The sequence below is a fragment of the Cotesia glomerata genome, linkage group LG4 (assembly GCF_020080835.1).
Source record: "Cotesia glomerata isolate CgM1 linkage group LG4, MPM_Cglom_v2.3, whole genome shotgun sequence".
NCBI classification, from domain to species: domain Eukaryota; kingdom Metazoa; phylum Arthropoda; class Insecta; order Hymenoptera; family Braconidae; genus Cotesia; species Cotesia glomerata.
Window position 1 is genome coordinate 9,894,986 of NC_058161.1, and position 23,223 is coordinate 9,918,208.

Genomic DNA, 23,223 nt, shown 5'->3' on the forward strand with positions numbered 1-23,223 from the left:
ATCTTTGAGTAAACACAGAACGTGTCCTTGCCACATGACAACTTCAAGTCCTTAAAAGAAAAGCCATAAAAGACACGTGTGGAAACTCAACGGTCTCTTGTTCTCTAAAAAACAAGGCACTACAACTGAATTTAACAACAAAATAAATAAATAATAATTTATTTATCCACTTTATTTTAAGTAACTAAATAACATAAATAAATGAGTATTTAGACGCTACAACATGTGTATGTATGTATGGATTTAATTTCACAATGGTTTTAGACAAATTTAATTACATATTGGAATAATTGAATAGTAAATGGTATTAAATTGAATTTAGAAATGATTAGCAAATATTAAAGTAAATTCCGCATCTGATATAATTTATTGAGCAGATAATACCTTAAAAGCCTTTTAAAATTATAACACGTTAATTGATTCTAATGAATATATGTTAATTAAATAATAATAAATAATAGATAAGGATAATCATTGTTAACAACGATCTGATATTATATTATTATTACTGTCTGTACCTCGACCAGGTTTTCTGCGGTTTCCCTAGGTCGCTGTGCTGAATTTAAAGCCAGGTAAATACAGGTACATGAATATGTAAGCCGGCCGCAGCCGCAAATAATAAGTGTCATATATAAATAAGTTTATATAAGTACATGTAAGATAGTATATTACGCACTATGTATAAGGGTAGTTCTAGCAATAGTATAGGTGTATACGTGTAACCATAGTGGGGGAACGTGAAGCTGAGCAGTCAGAGTTGAGACTTTGTGACTTCACTTCTCCCCGAGAGCTGTAACTATTCACTCCATCTCTCCGATTTCTAAATAAACATCAACATTAAGTTCAATTGAACTCTTATCATTTAAAATCATACCTTGCCACACAATATCAATCAGTCATTTTTAAGTATATTTCAAATTAAATTATAAAATAAAATCCCGCGTGACAATAAACAACCCACTTGTTCACGAGGTGTCATCATCGGCGAATCTAGTAACCTCGCAGGACATAACACAGGGCTAGGTCATTTCTAGTTTTAATATAATCAGGGTTGTGGCGGTACTGTCAGCGCAGTCGAGCCTCTGGCGGCAGACCTGCAACCAAAAACGCCTCAACACCGCCAAGCGCTAACAACTGGGACCATCCAACGGACTATAGATCTCACACGGACACACACAAATAAATCGCTCAATATACCACCACAGCTGTGGATGCAATCTAATGTAATAAAAGTTTATTAAATAATAATTAATTATTTAAATATATTTCGTTGACTAATAAATAATAATAATCGTATCACTTTGGTCTAGTTATTTTTAGTATAGTGTATTCCCTTTGAATCCACAGAGTCCTGAATATTCAAGCGACACCTGGTAGACAAAGTTCAGTTTTTTGTACGTATAGTTTCCGTCTCTGTTCTCTATATAGTGTCGCACTACAGAAAACTACAGAAAACAGATGAATAAATATCAACATCAAGTGTCATAGTAGATTTCCTGATATAAATTTAATTATCAGTTGAAAGAAATTTTTCAGTCAAAGTAAGGTATCACCGACATATATGAATAAGTATGTATTAACATGTACATATTATACATTAAGTGTTTGATAGTTAATAAAATCTGATTAATTTACACATTTATCTGTGTGTGTAGTGTAGGAGAATGAGGCGCCAATGTGAAACGTGGAACCTTGGCTCATACTTATCGTAAATGAAACAATAAATATTTTTATTTAATGGTGATATTGTCCATACAGAATTTAATAACGAGTAGATGTTGTTAAATAGTTAATAAGTTATTTATTTGAAATGCCTTCAAGACGAAATAATGAAGGCCTTTTGGCCAGGGTTAACTTTCCTCTTTATACAATTCAGATGTTGACTAATAGACACGTTCTCGTTGGAGGTGGTGGAGGATCATCTAAAACAGGAGTAGCTAATGGTTTCGTATGTATTTTTTATTTTACATTTACACATTTTACTTATCATGGTACTGTTATTTATTTAGTATTTTTTATCCTAAATTTTGTTGTAGGAAATATTTGAATTGTCTCACGATGGTTCAAACTTTATTGCTGAAGAAGTTACCAGACATGAAACAGGGCCTAGTGTTGTCATGAATTGTGCCTCATTTAATAATAGTAAAAAGACCTGGCTGGTCGCTGGTCAAGAAAGTCATTGTCAATTATATAATGTTGTTCCAAGAGTTGTAGCAGTTGAAAATGGGGAAGTTGTTGCAGGAGCAAATTCCAACTTCAAAGAGAATGACAACAGCTTACGGCAACGAAAATTAAATGAAAAAAAAGGAAATTCTAGCTCCAATTCCAACACGGAAAAAGTTGAGAACATACGTGACAGTAATTCCAATATAAAACACAAAAAATTACAATTAATTCTTAAGCCTTCTACAAGTATTCAAACGGATTTTAGGTATAATTTTTCATAAAATCAAAAATTATTTTTAATTGATTAAAATATACTTTGTAATTTTTAGCGAACCAGAGCCACTGCAAAGAATAGTTAGAGTAAGTTCTAATGGCAAAGTGATGGCAACTGGAGGATTGGATGGAGTTATACGGTTATGGAAATTTCCTCAATTCGAGAAGATGTATGATTTAAAAGCTCACACTAAAGAAGTTGATGATATAGATTTCAACATAAATGGTACATTTGTTGCAACTATTGCTAAAGATAACCGAGCGTTTGTTTGGAACGTTGTTGAGGGTAAAAAGTATAAGGAACTTTCGTGGGTTCCACTTAATGGTGCAAAATATTTGTTTAAAAGACTCAGATTTAAAATTCCCAATGAAAAAAAATCTGCAACACAATTATATATGCTCTCAAATGCAACATCATCTAAACTTCCCAGTTATCTTCAATTGTGGGATGTTGACCAGGGTATAATAATTAAATCAGCGCCTTATAAAGAAACATTATCGGCAATTGCTGTCTCAGATGATGGAAAATTTGTCGCAGTTGGTACAATGTTCTCTGGAAGTATTGATATTTATATTGCCTTTAGTTTACAAAAAGCTTTACATGTTTCGGGTGCTCACAGTATGTTTGTTACGGGTTTAGAATTTTTGCCTATTACATTGGATGGTCCATCAATAACGAGTAATTCGGAAACTGCTGTTATTAGTATTTCTGTTGATAACAGAATTTGTATTCATAGCATTCCTTTCAGACGTAAGTGTTTTAAATTATACTATCAGTTAATTTATCTTTTAATTCATGAGAAATATAAATATATTTTTGTTGTGTTTCAGATGCGTTGCCATTTTGGTTGGTAACATTATTAATTATTTTAAGTATCTGTGGAGCATTTATTTTTTGTAGTTATATGGGTATATGACCGAAAATATTTATTTCAAGATTAGCTATTGAATATGCAATGATTGACAGAGTCTATTTTATTGACTAATTTAATTTATTACGTACGCACCATAGGTAATCTAGATACAATTAAATCTTTCAAGAAGTGGTAAATCAAATATTAATGTAAAAATGGATATTTTATGTTATAAATTATTTGGTTAAAACGTGATATTTATTGAGGATGACTCAACAATTTTATTTTTGCAGGGATACATTAATTTACCAGTTGTTATAATATAAAAATAAAATTGTTAAATATTCTCGACAAACCTTCATTCAAATATATTTTTATAAATAATTTTAATATATTTTGTCATCACATAGATTAAAATATTTGTCGACTTGTTGCGTTAGTACCAATTTCTTTTTACTTGACTATTATTAGTCATAATATTGCTCATATTTGTTGTGCTTTCATTCGTTTGTAATGTATGTATATTTAAATGTTTTTTAAATCTGTCATTGTGTGTTATAACGAATGTTTTTTTTTTTTTTTTTTATTGTGAATTGAAAATAGTTGAACAAATTTTAAAAGTTAATAATAACACAGCTTAATGATTCCGTTAGCGGAATAAACAATTTATAAATTTTACAAAGTACAAATTTTTTTAATATAAAGTTTGATTACTGATTACTTGAATAACTTTGTATTCTTATCAGTTGTAATAACTGAGTTTAAATTGTAGTTAAAAATATATTATTAAATTAAAAAATAAGAAAGTTTAACTGAGTTACTCTATATTATTGTAAATCATTGTTTTGGTAAATATTTAAACAATAAATTATGAAACTACAGTCTGCAGAATTTTCAGATAAATATAAGCTGTCCTATTTCATTAAGAAGATATTTTTTTTCTTACATATTTAATTACATCTACAGGAAATGAAGGTTTCAAAAAATCATACTAAAATTACAAATTTAATATGAACGTTTTATTTAATTTATTAATTTAATATCATTTTGTAGTATTTTGAATACTTTCATCTTCATTCTTAAATATCTTAAATGTTCATTACTTTCTAATTTAATTCTATTTCACAATGAAATTTCTATGCTTTCATTTTACAAACGTTTGACAATATTCATACTTAAATTTATTATTTTATTCAAGTAATAAAATAATTGATGGCATTATTATTAAAATTTTTTATTTTTACTGCACATTATCTTTCTATATAAAACAAAAAATATGATGCGAATGTTCGTCGGTGGATATTATTTACAAGGTAGTCGTGAGAACGTCTTTATTCAAGTTTCATCACATTTTCAAGACTTATTGTCTGATGACCGATTGAAATGAATTATAATATCTTTACCTAAATTTATTTTTTTAATTAGCATTGAATCCATCCCCAGTAGGATCAAGGAGCCAAGGATAATTATTGGGGCACTCCATACATGTAAAGAGACGAAGAGTTTCACCTGGAAGTTCTCGAGTGGTTAAAGGACATGCATTTGGTAAAGAACAGTAGGGTTGTCCTTTTTCATCACAAGTTTCTTTCCAGTCTGCGAAATCTTTTATTGCTGTTAGTTCAGTAGGGGTTTGCATCCACTTGATAACCTGATAATTAAATATTTAAAAAAATATATGTTATTTTCAAATTTTCGAATGTATGAATTGTCAATATTAAAAAAAGTAGAACAAAAAAAAATATAAAATAAAAGTTAACAAACCTGAACCATGGTAACAAAATATACATCATTTTTCGTCAACATTTCTTCAATGAATTTAATAAGTTCATCTTTGAATTCTTTTTTACTCTTAAGCCAAGATGCGTGGAAATGAAGACCAAGAGGAGCACGGTTAGAATTGTAATGCCTGTTGAAGTTATGTCTGAGTAGTCTTCCGAATTGGTCACCAGCTTGAACGTTTGAGCATGAATCCACCATGTGACAACCAGGAAGCGATTCATCAAATGTTGGGTCATCACGACGATCAAGTTCATTCATAACCATTTCCCAAACTGGATGGGATCGTGATGGACAGTTACCACCGTTACCATTACATTTGTGTGGCATTCTGAAGTAAAGAGTGTAAGGCCAGATTGGAACACGGCCAAGTGAAGCAGTAATTGAAGCATCATAAACGAAAAATTGATCAGCCATCATTTCAAATTGTTTATTGCCACCGACTCTTAGGTAAGGAGCTCTTACACCAATAATAGATCCGTCAGTTATATTTGCGAAACGTTCAATAATCAATCTGGCACCAGCCATTTCAGCAAGCCAATCATCGTAACTTCCTTGGGTCCAATACTGTGGATCGTCTTTGTGGGTTAATGAGAATATTGATATCTCATTACCTTTTCTATGCAAATCTTGAACAGCTGAGTAGTTTGTGTATTTGTGTGAAACAAAGAATGTTCCACGAATTGTGCAGCCGTTTGGATTATGACGTTGTCCATTGAAAATTTCCTCATAAAGATCGATGTTGTCAATATTAACAGCTCCATTGAAGGTAATTGTTATCATTTGAGGAACTTGTGATACTTCAATATTTCCAGGAATTCGCGTACCATCAGCGGAACAGTAACAGTCGGGAAGTTGACATTGACTGGGGTCACAGTCCGGTGCGCGGTTGGGATCCGTCTCCACAGCTGGAAAAGGCAATTTCATTTTATATGCTCATTTTATAACGTTATTATTGAAGTAATCAGTGGTTATTATTTAATATAAGTTCACTAGTTGTACAAATTAAGTTATTCATTTCATATTTTATATTACTCTATAAATTTAGTATATTGTTTACTTTTAACAAAAATGAAGTAAGATATTTTTCGTTAAAATATTTTAATAAGTTTAAACTGTGGGTTAATTTCTTTTTGAACAACTGTGATGGAAAAAAAATATATAGGTTTATAAATTCATAATTATAATTTTATAACTTACTACATGCGTTTTCATCGGACTCATCTTTACAATCTGGTTTTCCATTACAGAAAAGCTCTTTGTCGACACATTCGCCATTACCACATGAAAGTTTTCCTTCAGGACAAATAGGCTCATCGGTCTTTAGAATTGGAAGAATTTTACGTGGCTCTGTGAAGATCATGTAATGATTATTAGGTATTAAAATTTAATTATTAAATCTGCACTACGGCAATTGTATCCAAGACCCGACTCCATACGATTTTGCCCTTTAACTGTACACTACTTATAACACACAGGTTCTTAAGACGTTCTAAATAAATTATTACTTCATTTTACATTATCTATATAGGAAAAAGTGTGAGTGTGGTGTCTGTCATTTATTTTCTAACAATTTATCATTTTAGTTTATTTATTTATTTATGACGCGCTTTATCTTGATTCCATTTAACGTTTTCTAATAAATTTTTTTTAATATGCAAAACATAGTATTTGCGCGGTATAACATAATTTTTCCGTATAAATAAAATAAAACTTTTTTTTTTAGACTCAGTCGAAAACGTCAAGTAGAACGGGTACTATTTCATACGACTCACGACGACGCCCGCGCTGAAGAAGATGCCGAAAGAGAAAGCTTTCTTTTTTAATTGCCTCTTTCTGGTTATTTAAGAGGAAATATTTTCAAAATCTTTTTTATTTTATTTAAAAAAATTTTTTTTTTTGTTACACAGAAAAGCAAAACAGAGCAGCAAAGAGTAGTGGGTGATAAAAAGTATTTATTACTTGAGTTTGATACGGCTTTTTTTTTCAATTTTTTTCTAGCAATGAAAAAGAGAAAAATGATACAAGTTGAATACAATATGACTCAAAATATTTTTATTTTTTTTTATCAAAAAAATATTGAAGTAAAATGATGTAAAGTTTACATTTTTTAAACGAAATATGAACAACAAAATGAGAAATATATTTTTTCGATTAATTAGAAAAAAGTAACGGCAAAAGATTATTTAAAATGTATGTTAATTGTGTGGATAAATGCAAAAAGCAGATAGTGTATAGAAAAAGTTGCTAGTTAATCTAACATAAGAGAAGCAATCAAAATAGGATAAGCAGCTAGAGAATGTATAAAAATTGAAAGTTTTAAGCAAAAATAATGCGAGTGAAATTAGGACAGTGTGAAAGCGATTAATTATAAAATCATCATCATCTCACTAAAATGGTTAAATAAAAATGTAATTAACTATTAGAAAGCAAAAATAACATAGCTAGTTGTTAGCTTATATGTGATGAAAAAAAAATCAAGCAGTCGAGAAATAAGTAATAATCACAAATGACTTAGACGTTTTCATATATTAGAAAATCGAGTGCGCTTTGCGCACTTCTGTCAAAATGTTTATTATCGACAATTTAATTAATCAATATTTTTACAAATTTTATTCATTGATATTTAACCGTTTCCATGGTAACCGTTGCCATGGTACCCGTTGCCATGATAAGCGTTGCTAAAGTGATTACCATAACAACGAAAAGCGACAAAAATGAAAACATCACATCAACTTTTAATAAAGGATTATAAAAGACAAAACTGCTTAAATTTTTTTTTCATGAAAGAGTACTACGAATTCGACGTGCTACGGCGTGAGCCTATGACAGTGCCGGAATTCTGTCAATCTCTTTGAGCGTATTTTTAATGGTAGATTAATTAAAAAAATAATTAAACAATAAAAAAGTCGCTCAAAGATAATAAAACATGAGTCCAGCGTTTCCCCGTGCGTCACTTACTCTCGAGCTTGTCACAGTTGGTGACCTTGCCCTTCCAGTCGCAGGTCTGTTTGTCCAAGTCAAAAGCCAATCCACTAGGACACGTGATTTGCTTGAGCCCGGATCTTGTACACCTAGAGGGTCAAAAACGCAGGGTCTTGAGTCTTATGTTTAAATATAATTAATCTTACTCTCAAGTTGATCACAATTCTTGACATTTGTTTTCCAGTCACAAGTTTGCCGTTCGATGTCAAAAGCTAAACCAGTTGGACATTTAACTGATGCTAATCGAGTTACTCCAATTTCACTAGCTTTATCGCACCTGCATTGTTAAATTTATCATACAAAGTTTTACATTTATTTTTTTATTTCAAATTTTATGAGTGGAAAAAAATTTATTGTTATTTAAAATGTTCAATTTATTTATTCATGACCAAAACTAATACTTTCAGAGACTAAATTTCGGATATTTATAAGGAAGAAATAAAATACATGAGAAATAAAAAATTGAAAAATAAAAATAATTCAAGGATTTTATCCCATAGGCGTCATCGCGTGTTTGTAATTTTTTATTGTTATTTTTAATTTTACTTGAATTCACTTGATAGCCTTGAAAGAAACTGAATTATTATGATTCACGAACCAGTTTTTCATCATTTAATAACACCAAATTTTACAGATATATATCTATAAACTTTAAATAGTTATAATAAATTTATCGTGGTTATTTTTTAATTTTTTGCTTAATGTGACGATAAAAAATAATTAAAATTGAATTGATACTATTTTATTAGTGATTGCTTTCTTACCTTACGACATCGCGACAATCACCATCTGTGCTTAGTCGGAAGTATTCATCTCCAGGCCGATTATCACAAAGTTCTTCTGCGTTGGGACTCTGATCATCTCCAGATTCATCACCTTGCGCTCTTATAGAAACTATATAAAAACAAAAAATTGAGTAATTAATTCTTATGTATAAATAAATTTTCTATGTTAACTAAAAGTTTGAATTAAAGCAAAGGCTCACTAAATTAAGAATATATATGTTCAATAAATCAACAAAAATAGCAATCAACTTTTCAATAAGTGTCATCGATACAGAAATAATAAACAGCTACATGATCAAAATTTTTTTGTAAATTGCTCAGAAGTTATTCAATATATCAGTGTTATATGAATTACAACTATTTTATAATGATGAAAAAATCATTTCACTGAATAAAACAAGATTGCAGGGTCACCGAACTCTCTCGATGAAGTAGAAAGTCTTGGAAATGTCAGGGCAACAAGTCGGTAGGGGAAAGCAACAGTGGTTCTCCAAAGTAGGTTCGATCGAAATTCACTTATTAATTGATTTATAAATTAGACAATTATAAACAACGAATTAATTATTTTATTTTTACTTCAATAACTCTCTATTTTTAATTAACATTCTAACTTTAATTCATTATTCTATTTTCACTATACAAATTGAAGAGAAGCAATTCATGAGGAAGCAAGTTTGATAAAAGGGGTAAAAAAATCGTAATAGGGTGAAAAACAAAAATTACTTAAAAAATTTATAAGTATGTGTTATTATTAAAGCGCAAGTACTCACCGGCAAATAAAATTAAACATCCTAGAAGAAATAATAACTTTGGAGACATGATCTTAGTCGGCAGGACAGAAAACGTCTGGACAGCCGCACCCTCTTGCCCCGCTATATGAGGACCACCACTCCTTCGCGCTTCAATAAGAGGACTTTCACCGTCTGGATGGTGCTGCCATCGTTTATTGTCATATTTTAAAGATATTTTATTGTTTTTACGACTTTTACCATTCTTTAAATGTCTAATAGATTGTTTGTTAGATAAAAAATACCCTTCATTATTATTTACTGTTACTTTCTGATTTTTATTTCACTTTTAATAACTCATTATGTATACTCCAATGATTGGCTTACAAACAACGCAACTTACCAAACAATGTAAATTTGAAACGAATTAAAGACGTTTTAGTTATAGTTAAAGTTTTCAATCCAAATTTTATATTAAACTATTTATTGAAATATATTTTTTTTTATTGTGCAACGTAAGTTGAGTGGTACAAATTTATGGCTTCAGAACAGTACATAAAAGTTTATGTCTAATCGAAAAATATTGATAGTCCCTTGATTCTTTTGTTTACGAACAAAGATTTTATTTTGTTGGATTGAAATAAATAAATATTTCTCTGCCCAATTAAATTATCAAGATGAATTTTTTATTTATTAAAGAAAAAAAAAGTATAAAAGTTCTGATTTAAATTTAACAAATACATGTTTTAACAAAACTTCTTGAAATTATTAGTTCTTCTCTTATAAGTTTGTTCTACAAAAATAAGGTTCTCAAAAAAGATTGTTGTTTCATATAATTAATATTCAATCGATACCTCATTTTTATCAAATAAAATATCTATTGAATTGTAGAATAATACATCGTTATTATATTTCAAGCTTTTACCGACATTTGAATAAGAAATGATTAAAAAAAAAGTATATTTTGTATAAATGATAACAAAGAATGATAAATAGATTCAAAAACCGGTTGTATATGAAAAATCCTCTGAATTCAGTGGATGAGTAATTTTCTAAAGCAAATTATTTATTTATTATTTTTTAATTTTATGAGAAGAAACTACTATTGCCTTCTAGAAATAATCGTTGTCACGAGTTAGTAGTCAAGAAAACAAACAATGAGCTATACTCTTTCAGTTGAAGGTTCAATAAATGTCAGTTAGTGCCAACTGGCTTTTAAAATGCTTCGACGACACGACGCCTTCAGATTAGGTACACTGACCTACACTTATCCTTATTTCCTTTCATTCTGTATATTCCGTTAACTCTCAACTTAACTTTAAGTAGAAAATTAAAATTATTTAAATAAACACTATTTACATTTTAAAAGTTTAAAAAAGTCATAAAAATAGGTAAAAGTTCAGTCAAAAAAACAATTTTTGATAAAGTTTATCAACACACTTAAAAATATCAATATAAAATTTATATTTTATTTTTATTGTTTGAGATTATTAAAATTTTGATTATTATAGTGAATAATATATATATGGGTGATTCTCTGTAAGGATGTTTTTTGCTGTCCCAGGCATTTTTTTATTAGAAAAATTGTTATTTTGTTACTAAAAAAAATTTATTATGAAAGTAAAAAAACATTTCTATTTGGAGCATTGAAAATTAAAATGAAATAAATTTTGGTTTTTTTGCTATAAATTCGTAAACCACCGAAATAACAGTCCCCTGGGCTGTCCCACTCCCAAAATTAAAACTTTAAAATTAAATTTTAAGTTATTCGTCAATAATATATCATTTGGTCTATAATGTTTATAAACTTAATTAGTTAACTAACAATCTTCTTTAATGAAAAGTACCGAAAATTAATTTGTTTAATATTCATTAAACCAAAGTTTGTCCCAGGCATTTTAAGAACAGTCCCCTGCCAGAAGTTCAAAGCCAAAAAAAAAAATCCAGCGTGTTATTTTACCTTTTGTAAGGTTTATAAGGACCTAACTAGCCTTGAGTTAATAACCATAGGGCTGTTAGTGCTTTATCGCCATTTTATTTAGTGTCAAAGCACCGTTTGTGCTAGAAATATGTGTCTGGGCTACTTCCAAACTCAGTCCCCTGGCAACTATTTTTATTTATAATTTATTTATAAAATTGGATGCATAAGTCTTAATATTATTCTAATTAATATAAACATTCATTGAGAACTTGAAAAGTTGAATGCATTGAAATAGTTTGCTTGATTTTTCTCAATTTGATAACAAAAAAACAGTCCCCTGGCAACAGTCCCCTGTCATGTTACATGGCAAAAGATACATAAATATCGAAAAAGCAAAAATTAATTCGGCTGTTTATTTATTATGATTAAGATGATAGTTTTGTAGCCCTTGTTAATTTTTTTTCTAATAAAATCAAAAATAATTTGGTCGGACAATTTTGTACAGATTTAAGACGTCCTTACAGAGAATCACCCATATATATATATATATATATATATATATATATATATATATATATATATATATATATATATATATATATATATATATATATATATATTATTCACTTAGCGGCCTTATTGTTATTTTTTGTGTTTCGTAGTTTTACCTGAAAGCATCTAAGAAACCTACCTCAGCAGATTTCAGGAATTTTAGCGGCACGTTCGTAAATTTCTTGCATTCCACAGTTTTGCTTGAAAGCACCCGAGATATTTTTTTCGCAAAATTTAAGGAATTCCAGCGGCAGTTTTGTAAATTTTTCGTATTTTAACCTGAAAGCCTTCGAGATACTCCTTTCAGAAGAGTTCAGGAATTTTAACGGTCTTTTTGTTATTTTTTGTATTCTGCAGTTTTACACAGTAATAGTATATTACACACCTAGGGAAGTAAAGTAAGAAATGTCTCAGATCACATGTAATTGTCGGCCGAGGCGAAGCCGAGGTTGACAAACATGTGATCTGAGGCTTTCTTATTTACTTCCCGTGGAGTGTATACTATTTTTTTGCTCGACGAAGGCAGAAAGCGGCAACTTCGTTTAGCGCAGCGGGCCGAAAGTTGACGCTTTCTGCCCGTCGAGCAAAAAAAAATTTTGCGTCATTGCGTCAAAAAATTTTGTTTTAAAAATTTTTATGTTAAATATTTTACACTTTTTTGTGTTAATTAAAAATTTTTCTGTGTTAATTTAACACAATTAGTGTTAAATTTACACATAAAAGTGTTAAATATTTAACACAAAATTTTTTGACGCAATGACGCAAAATTTTTTACTGTGTACCTGAAATCACCCGAGATATTTCTTCCGGAAGAAGGAGTTTCAGGAGTTTCAGTAGCACTCTACGAGTCTTTAACGTAATAAAAATAAGCAGAATTGCATATTTTGAAATACTCCGGAAACCTTCCGCTCAAAGTTCCGGTCAGTCTCATGAGCGGACAGTTCCAAATGCGGGATTCCTCAGGGTGAATTTTTTTTAACACGGGTATAAAAATAAAATTGGAATGTTTAATATTTCTGATGGTATACTAAATGATAAATTCTATGTACGACTGCAAGAGATGATCAAGATGAATAGAAGTACACAAACTGTATACATAAGTGAAATCCAACATTTTTTCCTTTTCACTTGCATCTTTTTCCGATCTATAACGTGCACCAAATTATTTATTAAGTCTCTTCCATCTATAAAATTAGATAGATAATAGGTTGTCAACTCTCTTAAAATGAATCAGTGAAATTTCACGGATTTCAAAAAGTGAATGAAAACTTTACTAGTTGAATCAGTGGATTGATTGGTTGGAATCAGTAAAATTCCATAGATTCATTTTAATAGAGAAGTTTTTGAACAAAAAAATTAATTTATGTCAAAATTATTTATTAGCTGATAGAAAAATTAGCTATTAGACTAAAGAGAAATAATCTTGAATCAAGGGAATTGTATTCGAGAAACTCAAAATCTTGATTAAAGAATTTATTATTTTGGCTTATAAATTCTTAGGTTAAAATCGTTGGATTTTTTTATCGATAATTATTAAAAATTAATATGAAATTATGTTATCTTTAATTGATTTAATAAAATTGTTCGATCAAGAACATCAACGTTCTCTTGAATTAAGGGGGGCGATCCATGTGAAACTTTTTAAAAATCAAATCTTTTTTTTTTGCATTAATAGTTAGCATAATACCCAAAAAATATGCCTGTGAATTTTCAGATGAAAATTCGCATTATTTTGTAAGTTATAATTCGTTAAAGTGTTCAGCGCTTATGGTATCGCAACAGACTGCTCTGAATCTAAGCGCGTTTTTCTCGAAACGACTTTTTTTATACGTCTACTTTATAGTAATAGCTTCTAGTTAAACCTCTAACATTCCAAGAAAATTTACAAAAATTAACCCTTTTTACCAAAAAACCATTGAAAAAGGATGAAAAATCGAACTTTTTAACTTCCCGCTAAGAAAATTGAAAATTTTCAAAAATCGGGAAGTTATTGGTTTTACCCCGTTTTTCGAAAATCGAGTTTTCATCAGATCTCGACGTTTTGAGGTCCTAGGAAGCTTTCCTGACTATTCCCGCGAGGGTGTCACTATGTCTGTATGTCTGTATGTATGTGTGTGTGTGTGTGTGTGTGTGTGTTTTTTTTTTTTTTTTTTTGTTTTAAGGGGGGGGGAATCCTTTTTACGGATTCTAGGCATAGTTGTTTGGCCTGGATATGTGGCGACTCGACGCAGTGTCATACTAAAACTCGACGCTAGCGCCCCTACCCACTAAACTCTAAACCCCTTTTCCTCTTTCCCCTAATCCCTCATGGAAACCGCCGTCAGGCATTACTTCGTGAAGGGAGGATCTAGCTACTGCTCTTCCTTCTGGTGGCTAAGGTGTTAACTATCTTCCTTCTATCTTCTGCTATTTGCTCTTTTTCTTTCGGTGGAACGCAAGTCTTTAAGGACTTCTGTTGTAAACGTGTTGGTAGCGTTCCAGGCAGCTTCTGATGACAACATTGCTTCTACTAGTGAATCTGGTTGCATTTTCTGGTTCAGGATCCTCTCCAGTTCTTCACGCTGTGGATCGAAACGAGGACATACAAAGAAGACGTGCTCCGCGTCTTCAGCAGCTCCTGGGCAGGACGGGCACTCCGAAGAGTCATCGTGCTTAAAGCGGTGTAGATACTCTCGAAAACACCCATGTCCCGATAACATCTGCGTAAGATAGTAATTGACCTCACCGTGATTCCGGTTAAGCCAAATGTCGATCCGAGGTATGAGACGGTGCGTCCACCTACCCTTCTCTGCAGCATCCCATTGTAGTTGCCATCGGCCTATGCTCTTCTGGCGTTCTTCAATTCTAAGTTCGCCCGGGCCCAGTGCAGTTCAACCTTCTCCTTGGTAAAGGGCCCGTCTTTCCTCTGCTAGAACTCTAAGAGGTAGGGTTCCAGCAATGACGCACACTGCTTCTTCTGATATAGTGCGGAAGGCACTAGCTACTCGTAGGGCACTCAGTCGGTATATTGGTCCAGCTTTTCTCCATGATTCTTGGGTTTCCAGTGCATCAGCCCAAATGGATATTCCGTAAGTGAGCACTGATGTGACTACTGATGACAATAGTAGCCTCCTGCTCTGCATTGGGCCTCCGATGTTAGGCATCAGCCGTGCGAGACTAGCCCTCACTACTGACGCTTTGGCACTGACATGTTCCACCTGCTGTTTGAAGTTGAGTCGTGCATCCAGCATCACTCCCAGATAACGGATAAATGGTTGTGATGTGATTTCTTGTTCTCCGACTCTCAACTTGATGGTTTCTACCGTTTTTCTACTGGTGATGAGCACTGCCTCGGTTTTATGCTTGGCTAGTTGCAAGTTCATCATGTCCATCCACAAATTGACTCGTCTGAATGTAATATCAAATGCCATTTCTATCTCTTCGAGGTGCTTTGCGACAATCACGACAGCTACGTCATCCGCATATGCTACAAGTTTGACTCCCGTAGGCAATGCTATTCTCAGGAGGCCATCATACATGATGTTCCATAGCAGAGGACCTAAGACTGATCCCTGTGGCACTCCTCCGGAGATTTCGTACACTTCCGTACCATTCGTCGTGTCATATTTCAGGAGCCTGTTCATGAAGTAGCTCGCTACTATTCTGCGAAGGTATCCTGGTATGTTTTTTTCTTCTAGAGCCCGCATAACGCAGTCCTAGTTAGCGGAGTTGAAGGCATTCTTGATGTCCAAAGCAGCCACCAAGCAGTATTTCTTCTTTCCACCTTTCCATCTCGTTCCGGCGATTGCATCCTTGGCTATATCAACAACCAATTTGATAGCATCCAGAGTTGACCGTCCTTTTCGGAAACCAAACTGGTTCTCTGCTAGGAGTGGATCGACTAAAGCCTCTATTCTCTGATGAATTATGTGCTCGAATATCTTGCCGGCCGTGTCTAACATGCAGAGTGGTCGGTAGGATGACGGTTCTTCCGGCGGCTTTTTCCCCTTCGGAAGTAACACTAGCCGTTGCTGTTTCCACTTCTGGGGAAAAGTCCCTTCCTTCAGGCATGTATCGTAAACGTCCAGGAATAATGTTGGTGCTGCCCTAAGGATTGATTTCAGGGCAATATTAGGAATTCCGTCCAATCCCGGCGCCTTATTATTCCCTACTCGATTTCCTGCCTCTATCAACTCGTCCAACGTGATAGTTGGGATGTCTTCAGAATTGAGCTGCTCCAACTTGCAGGTGAATACCAGCTGTTGGGGAAACAACGTAGTAACAATCTTCTCTAGGAGTTGTGGACACGTAGGTGATGGCATTGGTTGGCATTTCAAGTGGGTCATAACCACTTTATACGGTCTGCCCCATGGATCTTTCTCGACTTCTGCGACCAGTTCCTTCCAGCAACGTCTTTTGCTTTCTTTGATGGCTCTGTTCAGTTCTCGACGGGCCTTTTTATACTCTGCCAACAGCTCTGCGGAGTTAGATCGTCTGTAGCCACGCTGAGACTTTCTTCTGTTTTTAAGACACTTTGAGCGTAGAATGCTAATGTGATCGTTCCACCAGTGCATTGTAGGTCTTCAATTTATGCGACGTTTCCGAGACATACTAGCGTCGCAAGCCTGGGTGACTCTTCTCATTAGGTCCTTGGTCTTCTCTTCAGCAGTTTCTACGATGATCGGATTGCAGTCTAAGGCTACTACTAAAGCAGTGGGGTCGAGAGACTTAACTTTCCACCCAACCGCGCTAGCGCTCCTGTTGTCTCTTGTTAGTTTCTGGCCAGTTGATATTTCCCATAGTATCGCACTATGGTCGCTGGCTGTATAGATATTCAATACTTTCCAAGAAAAACCTCTTCGAGCTAAGCAACTGCTGACAAATGTAAGGTCGACAGTTGAGTTTGCCTCTCCCTTAGTATACGTTGGCGTGTCACCGGTATTAAGAAGGATCACGTCCAGAGTGGCCATTGCCTCGAGAAGTGCTTTTCCACGTGTATTAGTGAACTTGCTGCCCCAGTCTGTTGCCCAGGAATTGAAGTCACCAGCTATTGCCACGGGAAAGTGTTTTCTTGCGTCCTCAGTTAGCCGATCAAGGAAGTCTTCAAAATGGTCATTAGAGAGACTAGGTGGTGCATAGCAACTGTAGAAGCGGATGCCATCTACCCATGCTGCTACGAAGCCAGCTTCTTTATTGTTGACTGTTCTCTGAAAAGGACATTTACCGCAGGACCAGATGACGGCGTTGTTAGTGCTGTCAGATTCCCAGGGTTGGTTACTCAGATGTCTATAAGGCTCACTTATAAGTGCTACATCTGCCTCTAATTCGCGCACAGTTTGCATGAGCAGGTCATGCGCAGCCTCACAATGATTGAGGTTGAGCTGCACTATCTTCATGTTCTTGGCTTCGTTATCTTCTGGAGCGCTTCTTGGAAGATGGGGCATCTGTTCGTGCCTGCATGGTGAGCCGCCTTTTCTACGCCGTGCCGTTCAAAGCACAGTGCACATTTAGCTGGATTTTTACAATCAGCAATTTTGTGTCCTTCTTTTCCGCACCTTATGCAGAGTTTAGACCGGTCGACTTCGCTTTTGCTCTGCGATCCGAAGTGCCCAAAGTGCCAGCATTTGAAGCATTGTAGGGGCCTCTTCGTTGCTCTCATTCGGCAATTAGACCAGCCTATCCTTATTTTGCAGTTTCCCTCCAGTAACTTTTGTGCTGCAGCTGCTGGTAGTGACACTGTGGCTGTCTGTGTACCCCTAAAGGCTTTACGGATCTTGATTGCCTCTAGTGGGATTTCACAACTTTCTCCAGCTTCCCTCTTTAGAGCGGTCTGAATATGCTCTTTCGTCGTGTCGTCATCGACATCTCGGATCTCGATGGTCTCCTGTGGCCCTTTGCAAATCACTTTGGCCTCCTCCTTAAGGATGTCCGCGATCGTCTTTTGCAGACCTTGGCCTTTGTCAGTGCTCTTCCTCGAAATCGTGATCAACAAGTCCCCACTTCTGGTCTTGTTGATCTTATCCACAGTTGAACGAACCTGCTCATCTGGGACGTCCTGCTTTATACGACGCAGAATCTCGGCATACTTTGTTTTCTCGGCCGGGCGGATGATCAGTGCGTCGGGTCTGATCCATTTGCGTGGTTTTTTCTGCTTAGGCTCTGGCCTGGGCTCCTTCGGCGGCTGTTTTGAGAGTTGCTTTCTAGCTAGCCTTCTCTTCTTCTTCTTAGACTGTACTTTTTCCCAGTCAGTCGTCTTCTTGGGTTCGTCGCCCTGCCCTGCCAGTCGTTGGAGAGGGCTTTTTTTCAAGTCCTTCTTCTTTGTGACTTTGTCGGTTGACTCTGGCGAATCTCGGTCCTTTCTCTTTCCAGACCTTGTGTCAGTTTCACCCTTGTCCTCAGCAGCAGATTCACCGTCACCGTCGGCTCCAGTGTCCATTGCTTCTTCCGTCTTAGTTTCAGTTTCAATGCGGCGTCGTGATGACTGCCATTCCTCGTCCAGTTTCTTGAATCTTCCAAGAGCATTGACCACACCGGTTGTCTTGGTCTTTATCTCCTTGTGGATATTGACCTTAGTTTGGACAAACTCTTGCAGCTCAATGGTTAGCTTCTCAAGGCGCTCCAACGCTTGCGTTCTCTTCATGTCAGCGCTTGCTTCAATCGCTGCTTGTTGAGCATGAAGCCCGTTTCTATTCTTGTTTGTTTCCTGTAAGTTACTCATACTTTTTAATTTACCAGCGCATCGTACGGAGTGGAGCGGGTTGCCATAACTAGGAACGGGTGTACCCTCGGAGATAGTACTCCTACCCCAGTTCCCTGAGGCCTAGCCGACACTAAGCCAGTCCCGGAATACACGGACGGACTAGACTCGCTCGGAGCGGTGAAGATTCCGATCTCTAACACTCACTGCGTACTTCCTGATCAAGGCCCGAAGTGGCTGGCTCCTGATCCACTGCTGCAGCTTACACCTCGGTAGAGCAAGCTCACATCAGCCATGGCCTGCATCGTCGGAAACTACGATACAGGTTCCGGTCACTCCCAGTGGGTCACAGCAGAGAACGATCGTCTTGTTAGGTCAGTTAGTGCGACCAACCCATTAAAGGGGAGTTTTGTCCACGGGAGCGTATTTTGTTTGGTTATTTTGCTTGGCTCCTACCCGCTGTACCTCATCAACTAAGAGATTAAGTGTCATCCAAGGACAGCGAGCGTTCTCCCATCCGCTCGGGAAGACGCGCCCGGTAGCAGTATTTCTTCTGCCCCGAGTGTGTGTGTGTGTGTGTGTGTGTGTGTGTGTGTGTGGGTGTGTCTGTGTGTGTGTAAGTATGTAAACCTCTTATAACTTTTGAACGGTTGAACCGATTTCATCGCGGTTGGTGCCATTCGAAAGGGCTTCGCCAAACTCAGATTTCTTGTCAATTTGAACCGATTCGGACTGATAGATTTTGAGAAATTTGGAGAAATCTAAAAAAAAAAAAAAAAAAAAGAGGAAAAAAAAATTTTTTCAGAAGTGGTTTTTTTGGGATAACTTTTAAACGGCTCTACCGATCGATTCTGAAAACTAATCAGCTTTCAACCTTGAAAAACCACGTCGATAGCCGCCAATCTGGTCAAAATCGGTTGATTCGTTCGAGAGATATTGCTCAATGACTGTGTATAAACACAAGAGAGCAGAGGTTTTTCCTTGTCCGCGATCTTGGCTGTGTTTTCGCTATGGTGGAGGTAGGACAAATATACGTGCGAGTATAGCTCTTTCGAGCCCAGGAATCGGCCTCTTCGGAGGTAGGCGACAGCCTCACCACATATTCTTCGTTCGAGAGACATCGTGAACGAAAGAAAACCGAAAAAAGTGTTTTTTCGGAGTTACTCCGAAATTTCTAGTTTGACCAATTGAAACTTAGAAATTCTTTATGAGGCTTTAGAAACTGCGTAAAATGCCGCCAACCGCTTACAAATCGGATCATTCATTCAAAAGTGATTGCGGTTTGAAAATTCAAAAAATAGTGTTTTAATAAACTTCTATCAGACTTTTGAGCTCGGAGAACTTCAAATTACACGAAAATTATATTTTTGAGCTCGAAGAGCTCAAAAACGTAATAAGTGCAATTTTGAGCGCTTAATTATGAAAGTAGTGGGAACTTGCGGGGATGGCCTTCAGGGTCAACCGTTTTCCTAATTTTTTTTCCAAGGTGTGCCAATCTACGATTTTTTTACTTTTTTGATTTTTTTGTTGGTTTAACTAGAAGATATATGTTTTAAGAACACATACAAACTAATTTTTTAAATTTCATATCACCGTACGAGAGGTTAGAACGCCCGCAAATTGATGTCCTTTTCCGAAAGGGTCTCAGCAGATTCATTTTTACGGCGGCCATTTTGAAAAAAAAAATAAGAAAAAAATTTTTTTCTGTACTTCAATATATAATAAATAACCCTACAAAATTTCAAAATGATTCATTCATTCCTTCTCAATTAAAAAAATCCTCAGAAAACGGTAAAAATTACGGCGATTACATGTATCGCCTTAAGAGGGATGGCCACTGTGAAATTTCAAAAAATAAAATTTTTTTTTTATTTTATTAAATCCAAGTTTATAGATTCAAAAACATGTATCTAGAGTTTGGTATCAAAATTCCGAATATTTTCCGAGTTATAGTCATTTTTGTGACAGCGCGTCAAATGACTTTACACTCGCGGCACTCCGACGAAAACGCGTTTTTCTCGAAACTACTTTTTTTGAACTGATGAGAACTGTAATTTGCATAAATATGAACCGATTTGCAACTTTTTTTTCCCCGTATTCGTCTATTTAGTAGCTATAGTTCCACGTAGTGGATTTTGGAAATTTTGATTTTTAAGATTTTTTAGAGCTGTTTGAATCCAAAAAAATGAGGAAAAGAAACGAAAAAATTTTTAATATGTCGCCATTTTTTTTTAAATCCAAATTTTCAAAATCCTCTACGTGCAACGATAACCACATGCATGCAGATTACAACGCTCTTTCGGTTTTTTTGTTTTAGATAATCCGTTTTTGAGTTAGAGATCGCATCATGGAGGGGGAAATTTTTTTGGTGCTCCACAAAAATGCTAATAACTTTGTAACAACATGATATTTTTTGATAAAAATTTAAGAGAATAATCTTTAATATATACTTTATAAAATAAAAAAATTAGAAAAACGGTTCACCCTAAAGGCCATCCCTGCAACTTTCCGCTAATTCCATACCTGGGCGCTTAAAATAGTACTTATGATATTTTTGAGATTTTTGAACTCAAAATATAATTTATGTGATAATTTGAGCTCGCTGAGTTCAAAGAGATAATATTTCTATGCATTTGAGCTCTCCCAGCTCAAAAGTCTGATAGAAGTTTCATAGAACACTGTTTTTGGAATTTTCAAACTGCAATAACTTTTGAATGGATCAACCGATTTTCACGTAGTTGGCGGCATTCGTCGCAGTTTTATTGTCCACATAAGTAATTTTCAGGTTTTAATTGATCGAACCAAAAATTTCGGAATAATCCCGAACACTTTTTTCGGTTTTCTTTCGTTCACGATATCTCTCGAACGAATCAACCGATTTTGACCAGCTTGGTGGCGATCGACGTAGTTTTTTATTGTCTAGAGCTGATTAGTTTTTGGAATTGATCGGTAAGGCCGTTTAAAAGTTATCAAAAAAAAAACACATTTGAAAAAATTTTTTTTCTTAGTTTTTTCAAGATTTCTCAAAATCTACTGATCCGAATCGGTTCAAATTATACTCAAAATCTAAGTTTGGCCAAGCCCTTTCAAATGGCTCCAACCACGATAAAATCGAATCAGCCGTTCAAAAGTTATAAGCGGTTCACACACACACACACACACACCCACACACACACACTCGGGGCAGAAGAGATACTGCTACCGGGCGCGTCTCCCCGAGCGGATGGGAGAACGCTCGCTGTCCTTGGATGACACTGAGTCTCTTAGTTGACAAGGTACAGAGGGTAGGAGCTAAATAAAATACGCTCCCGTGGACAAAACTCCCCTTAATGTCTTGGTCACACTAACTGACCGAGCAAGAAGAAGATCGTTCTCTGTTGTAACCCGCTGGGAGTGTCCGGAACCTGTGTCGTAGTTTCCTACGAAGCAGGCCACGGCTGATGTGAGCTTGCTCTGCCGAGGTGTAAGTTACAGCAGTAGATCAGGAGCCAGCCACCTCGGGCCTTGATCAGGGAGTACGCAGTGAGTGCTAGAGATCGGAATCTTAACCGCTCTGAGCGAGTCTAGTCCGTCCGTGTATTCCGGGACTGGCTAAGTGTCGACTAGGCCACAGGGAACTGGGGTAGGAGTACTATCTTCGAGGGTACACCCGTTCCTAGTTATGACAACCCGCTCCACTCCGTACGATGCGCTGGTAAATCAAAAAAGTATGAGTAATTTACAGGAAACAAACAAGAGTGGAAACGGGCTACATGCCCAACAAGCAGCGATTGACGCAAGCGCTGAAATGAAGCGTTCGCAAGCGCTCAAACTCCTTGAAAAACTGATCAGTGAGTTGAATGATTTCGTCCAACCAAAGGTCAATATTCACAAAGAGATAAAGGCCAAGACGACTGGTGTAGCTAACGCCCTTCAAAGGTTTGAGAAGCTGGACGAGGAGTGGCGCTCATCGTTGCAGCGCATTTCCGATGCTACACCGGAGAAAGCCTGTCAGGCTGTCGTCGTGACTGACGAAGCAATGGACACCGGAGCCGAAGGTGACGGTGAATCAGTCGCGAAAGACAAAAGTAAAGCCAGCAGCAAGTCAGGTAAGAGAAAAGATCGACCTTCTCCTGACCCAGCAATCAGCCAAGTCGTGAAGAAAAAGGATTTGAAGAAAAGCCCTCCGCAAGGAGCGGCAGTACGAAGCGACGAACAGGAAAAAGCGTCGGTTTGGCAAAAAGTTCAGTCCAAGAAAGAGCTAAAGCGACAGAAGAAAGAGGTGCTCTCAAAACAGATGACAAAGGAGCCCCGATCTGAATCCAAGCGAAAGAAACCGCGGAAATGGATCAGACCGGATGCCCTCATCATCCGGCTGACAGAGAAAGCAAAGTACGCCGAGATCTTCCGCTGAATAAAACAGGACGTCCCTGATGATCAGGTCCGCAGTACGGTAGAGAAGATCCATAAGACCAATGCTGGAGATATGCTGATAACTCTTTCGAGGAAGAACACCGACAAAGGCCAA

General features: G+C 35.6%; 2 protein-coding genes and 2 long non-coding RNA genes across 5 annotated transcripts; 2 read left to right on the forward strand and 2 right to left on the reverse strand.

The window, feature by feature from the left end:
* Positions 1–348: 348 nt before the first annotated feature.
* On the reverse strand, positions 349–1,254 carry LOC123262585. Its single transcript, XR_006508999.1, has 2 exons — positions 519–1,254; positions 349–393 (listed from the first exon to the last, which is right to left on the reverse strand). It is a non-coding gene; the product is annotated as an uncharacterized LOC123262585 (long non-coding RNA).
* Positions 1,150–22,007, forward strand: LOC123262582. The gene is made up of 4 exons (XR_006508996.1): positions 1,150–1,223; positions 1,348–1,654; positions 19,280–19,288; positions 21,998–22,007. It is a non-coding gene; the product is annotated as an uncharacterized LOC123262582 (long non-coding RNA).
* Positions 1,441–4,109, forward strand: LOC123262574 (prolactin regulatory element-binding protein). Its single transcript, XM_044724813.1, has 5 exons — positions 1,441–1,569; positions 1,656–1,948; positions 2,037–2,431; positions 2,496–3,190; positions 3,271–4,109. The coding sequence occupies exons 2-5, from the start codon at positions 1,811–1,813 to the stop codon at positions 3,354–3,356; spliced, it is 1,314 nt and encodes a 437-aa protein (XP_044580748.1). The 5' UTR covers positions 1,441–1,569; positions 1,656–1,810; the 3' UTR covers positions 3,357–4,109.
* On the reverse strand, positions 4,668–9,748 carry LOC123262569 (chitin deacetylase 1). 2 transcript variants are annotated; one of them, XM_044724806.1, is made up of 6 exons: positions 9,610–9,748; positions 8,819–8,948; positions 8,031–8,143; positions 6,270–6,419; positions 5,055–5,977; positions 4,668–4,941 (listed from the first exon to the last, which is right to left on the reverse strand). In XM_044724806.1, exons 1-6 carry the CDS (start codon positions 9,656–9,658, stop codon positions 4,711–4,713), a joined length of 1,596 nt encoding a protein of 531 aa, XP_044580741.1. In that variant the 5' UTR covers positions 9,659–9,748; the 3' UTR covers positions 4,668–4,710. The 2 variants fall into 2 exon arrangements, with proteins under 2 accessions (XP_044580741.1, XP_044580740.1); XM_044724805.1 differs by lacking the exon at positions 8,031–8,143 and adding an exon at positions 8,201–8,331.
* Positions 22,008–23,223: the final 1,216 nt, after the last annotated feature.

Bases quoted from the DNA above. Each gene is read 5' to 3' on its own strand.
- LOC123262574 (XM_044724813.1), top strand. From the start codon at position 1,811: ATGCCTTCAAGACGAAATAATGAAGGCCTTTTGGCCAGGGTTAACTTT. The intron at 1,949-2,036 runs GTATGTATTTTT...ATTTTGTTGTAG, and splicing joins CAGGAGTAGCTAATGGTTTC to GAAATATTTGAATTGTCTCA. The intron at 2,432-2,495 runs GTATAATTTTTC...TGTAATTTTTAG, and splicing joins AGTATTCAAACGGATTTTAG to CGAACCAGAGCCACTGCAAA.
- LOC123262569 (XM_044724805.1), bottom strand. From the start codon at position 9,658: ATGTCTCCAAAGTTATTATTTCTTCTAGGATGTTTAATTTTATTTGCC. The intron at 5,978-6,269 runs GTAAGTTATAAA...TGCCTTTTCCAG, and splicing joins GTCCGATGAAAACGCATGTA to CTGTGGAGACGGATCCCAAC. The intron at 4,942-5,054 runs GTTTGTTAACTT...TTTAATTATCAG, and splicing joins ATTTTGTTACCATGGTTCAG to GTTATCAAGTGGATGCAAAC.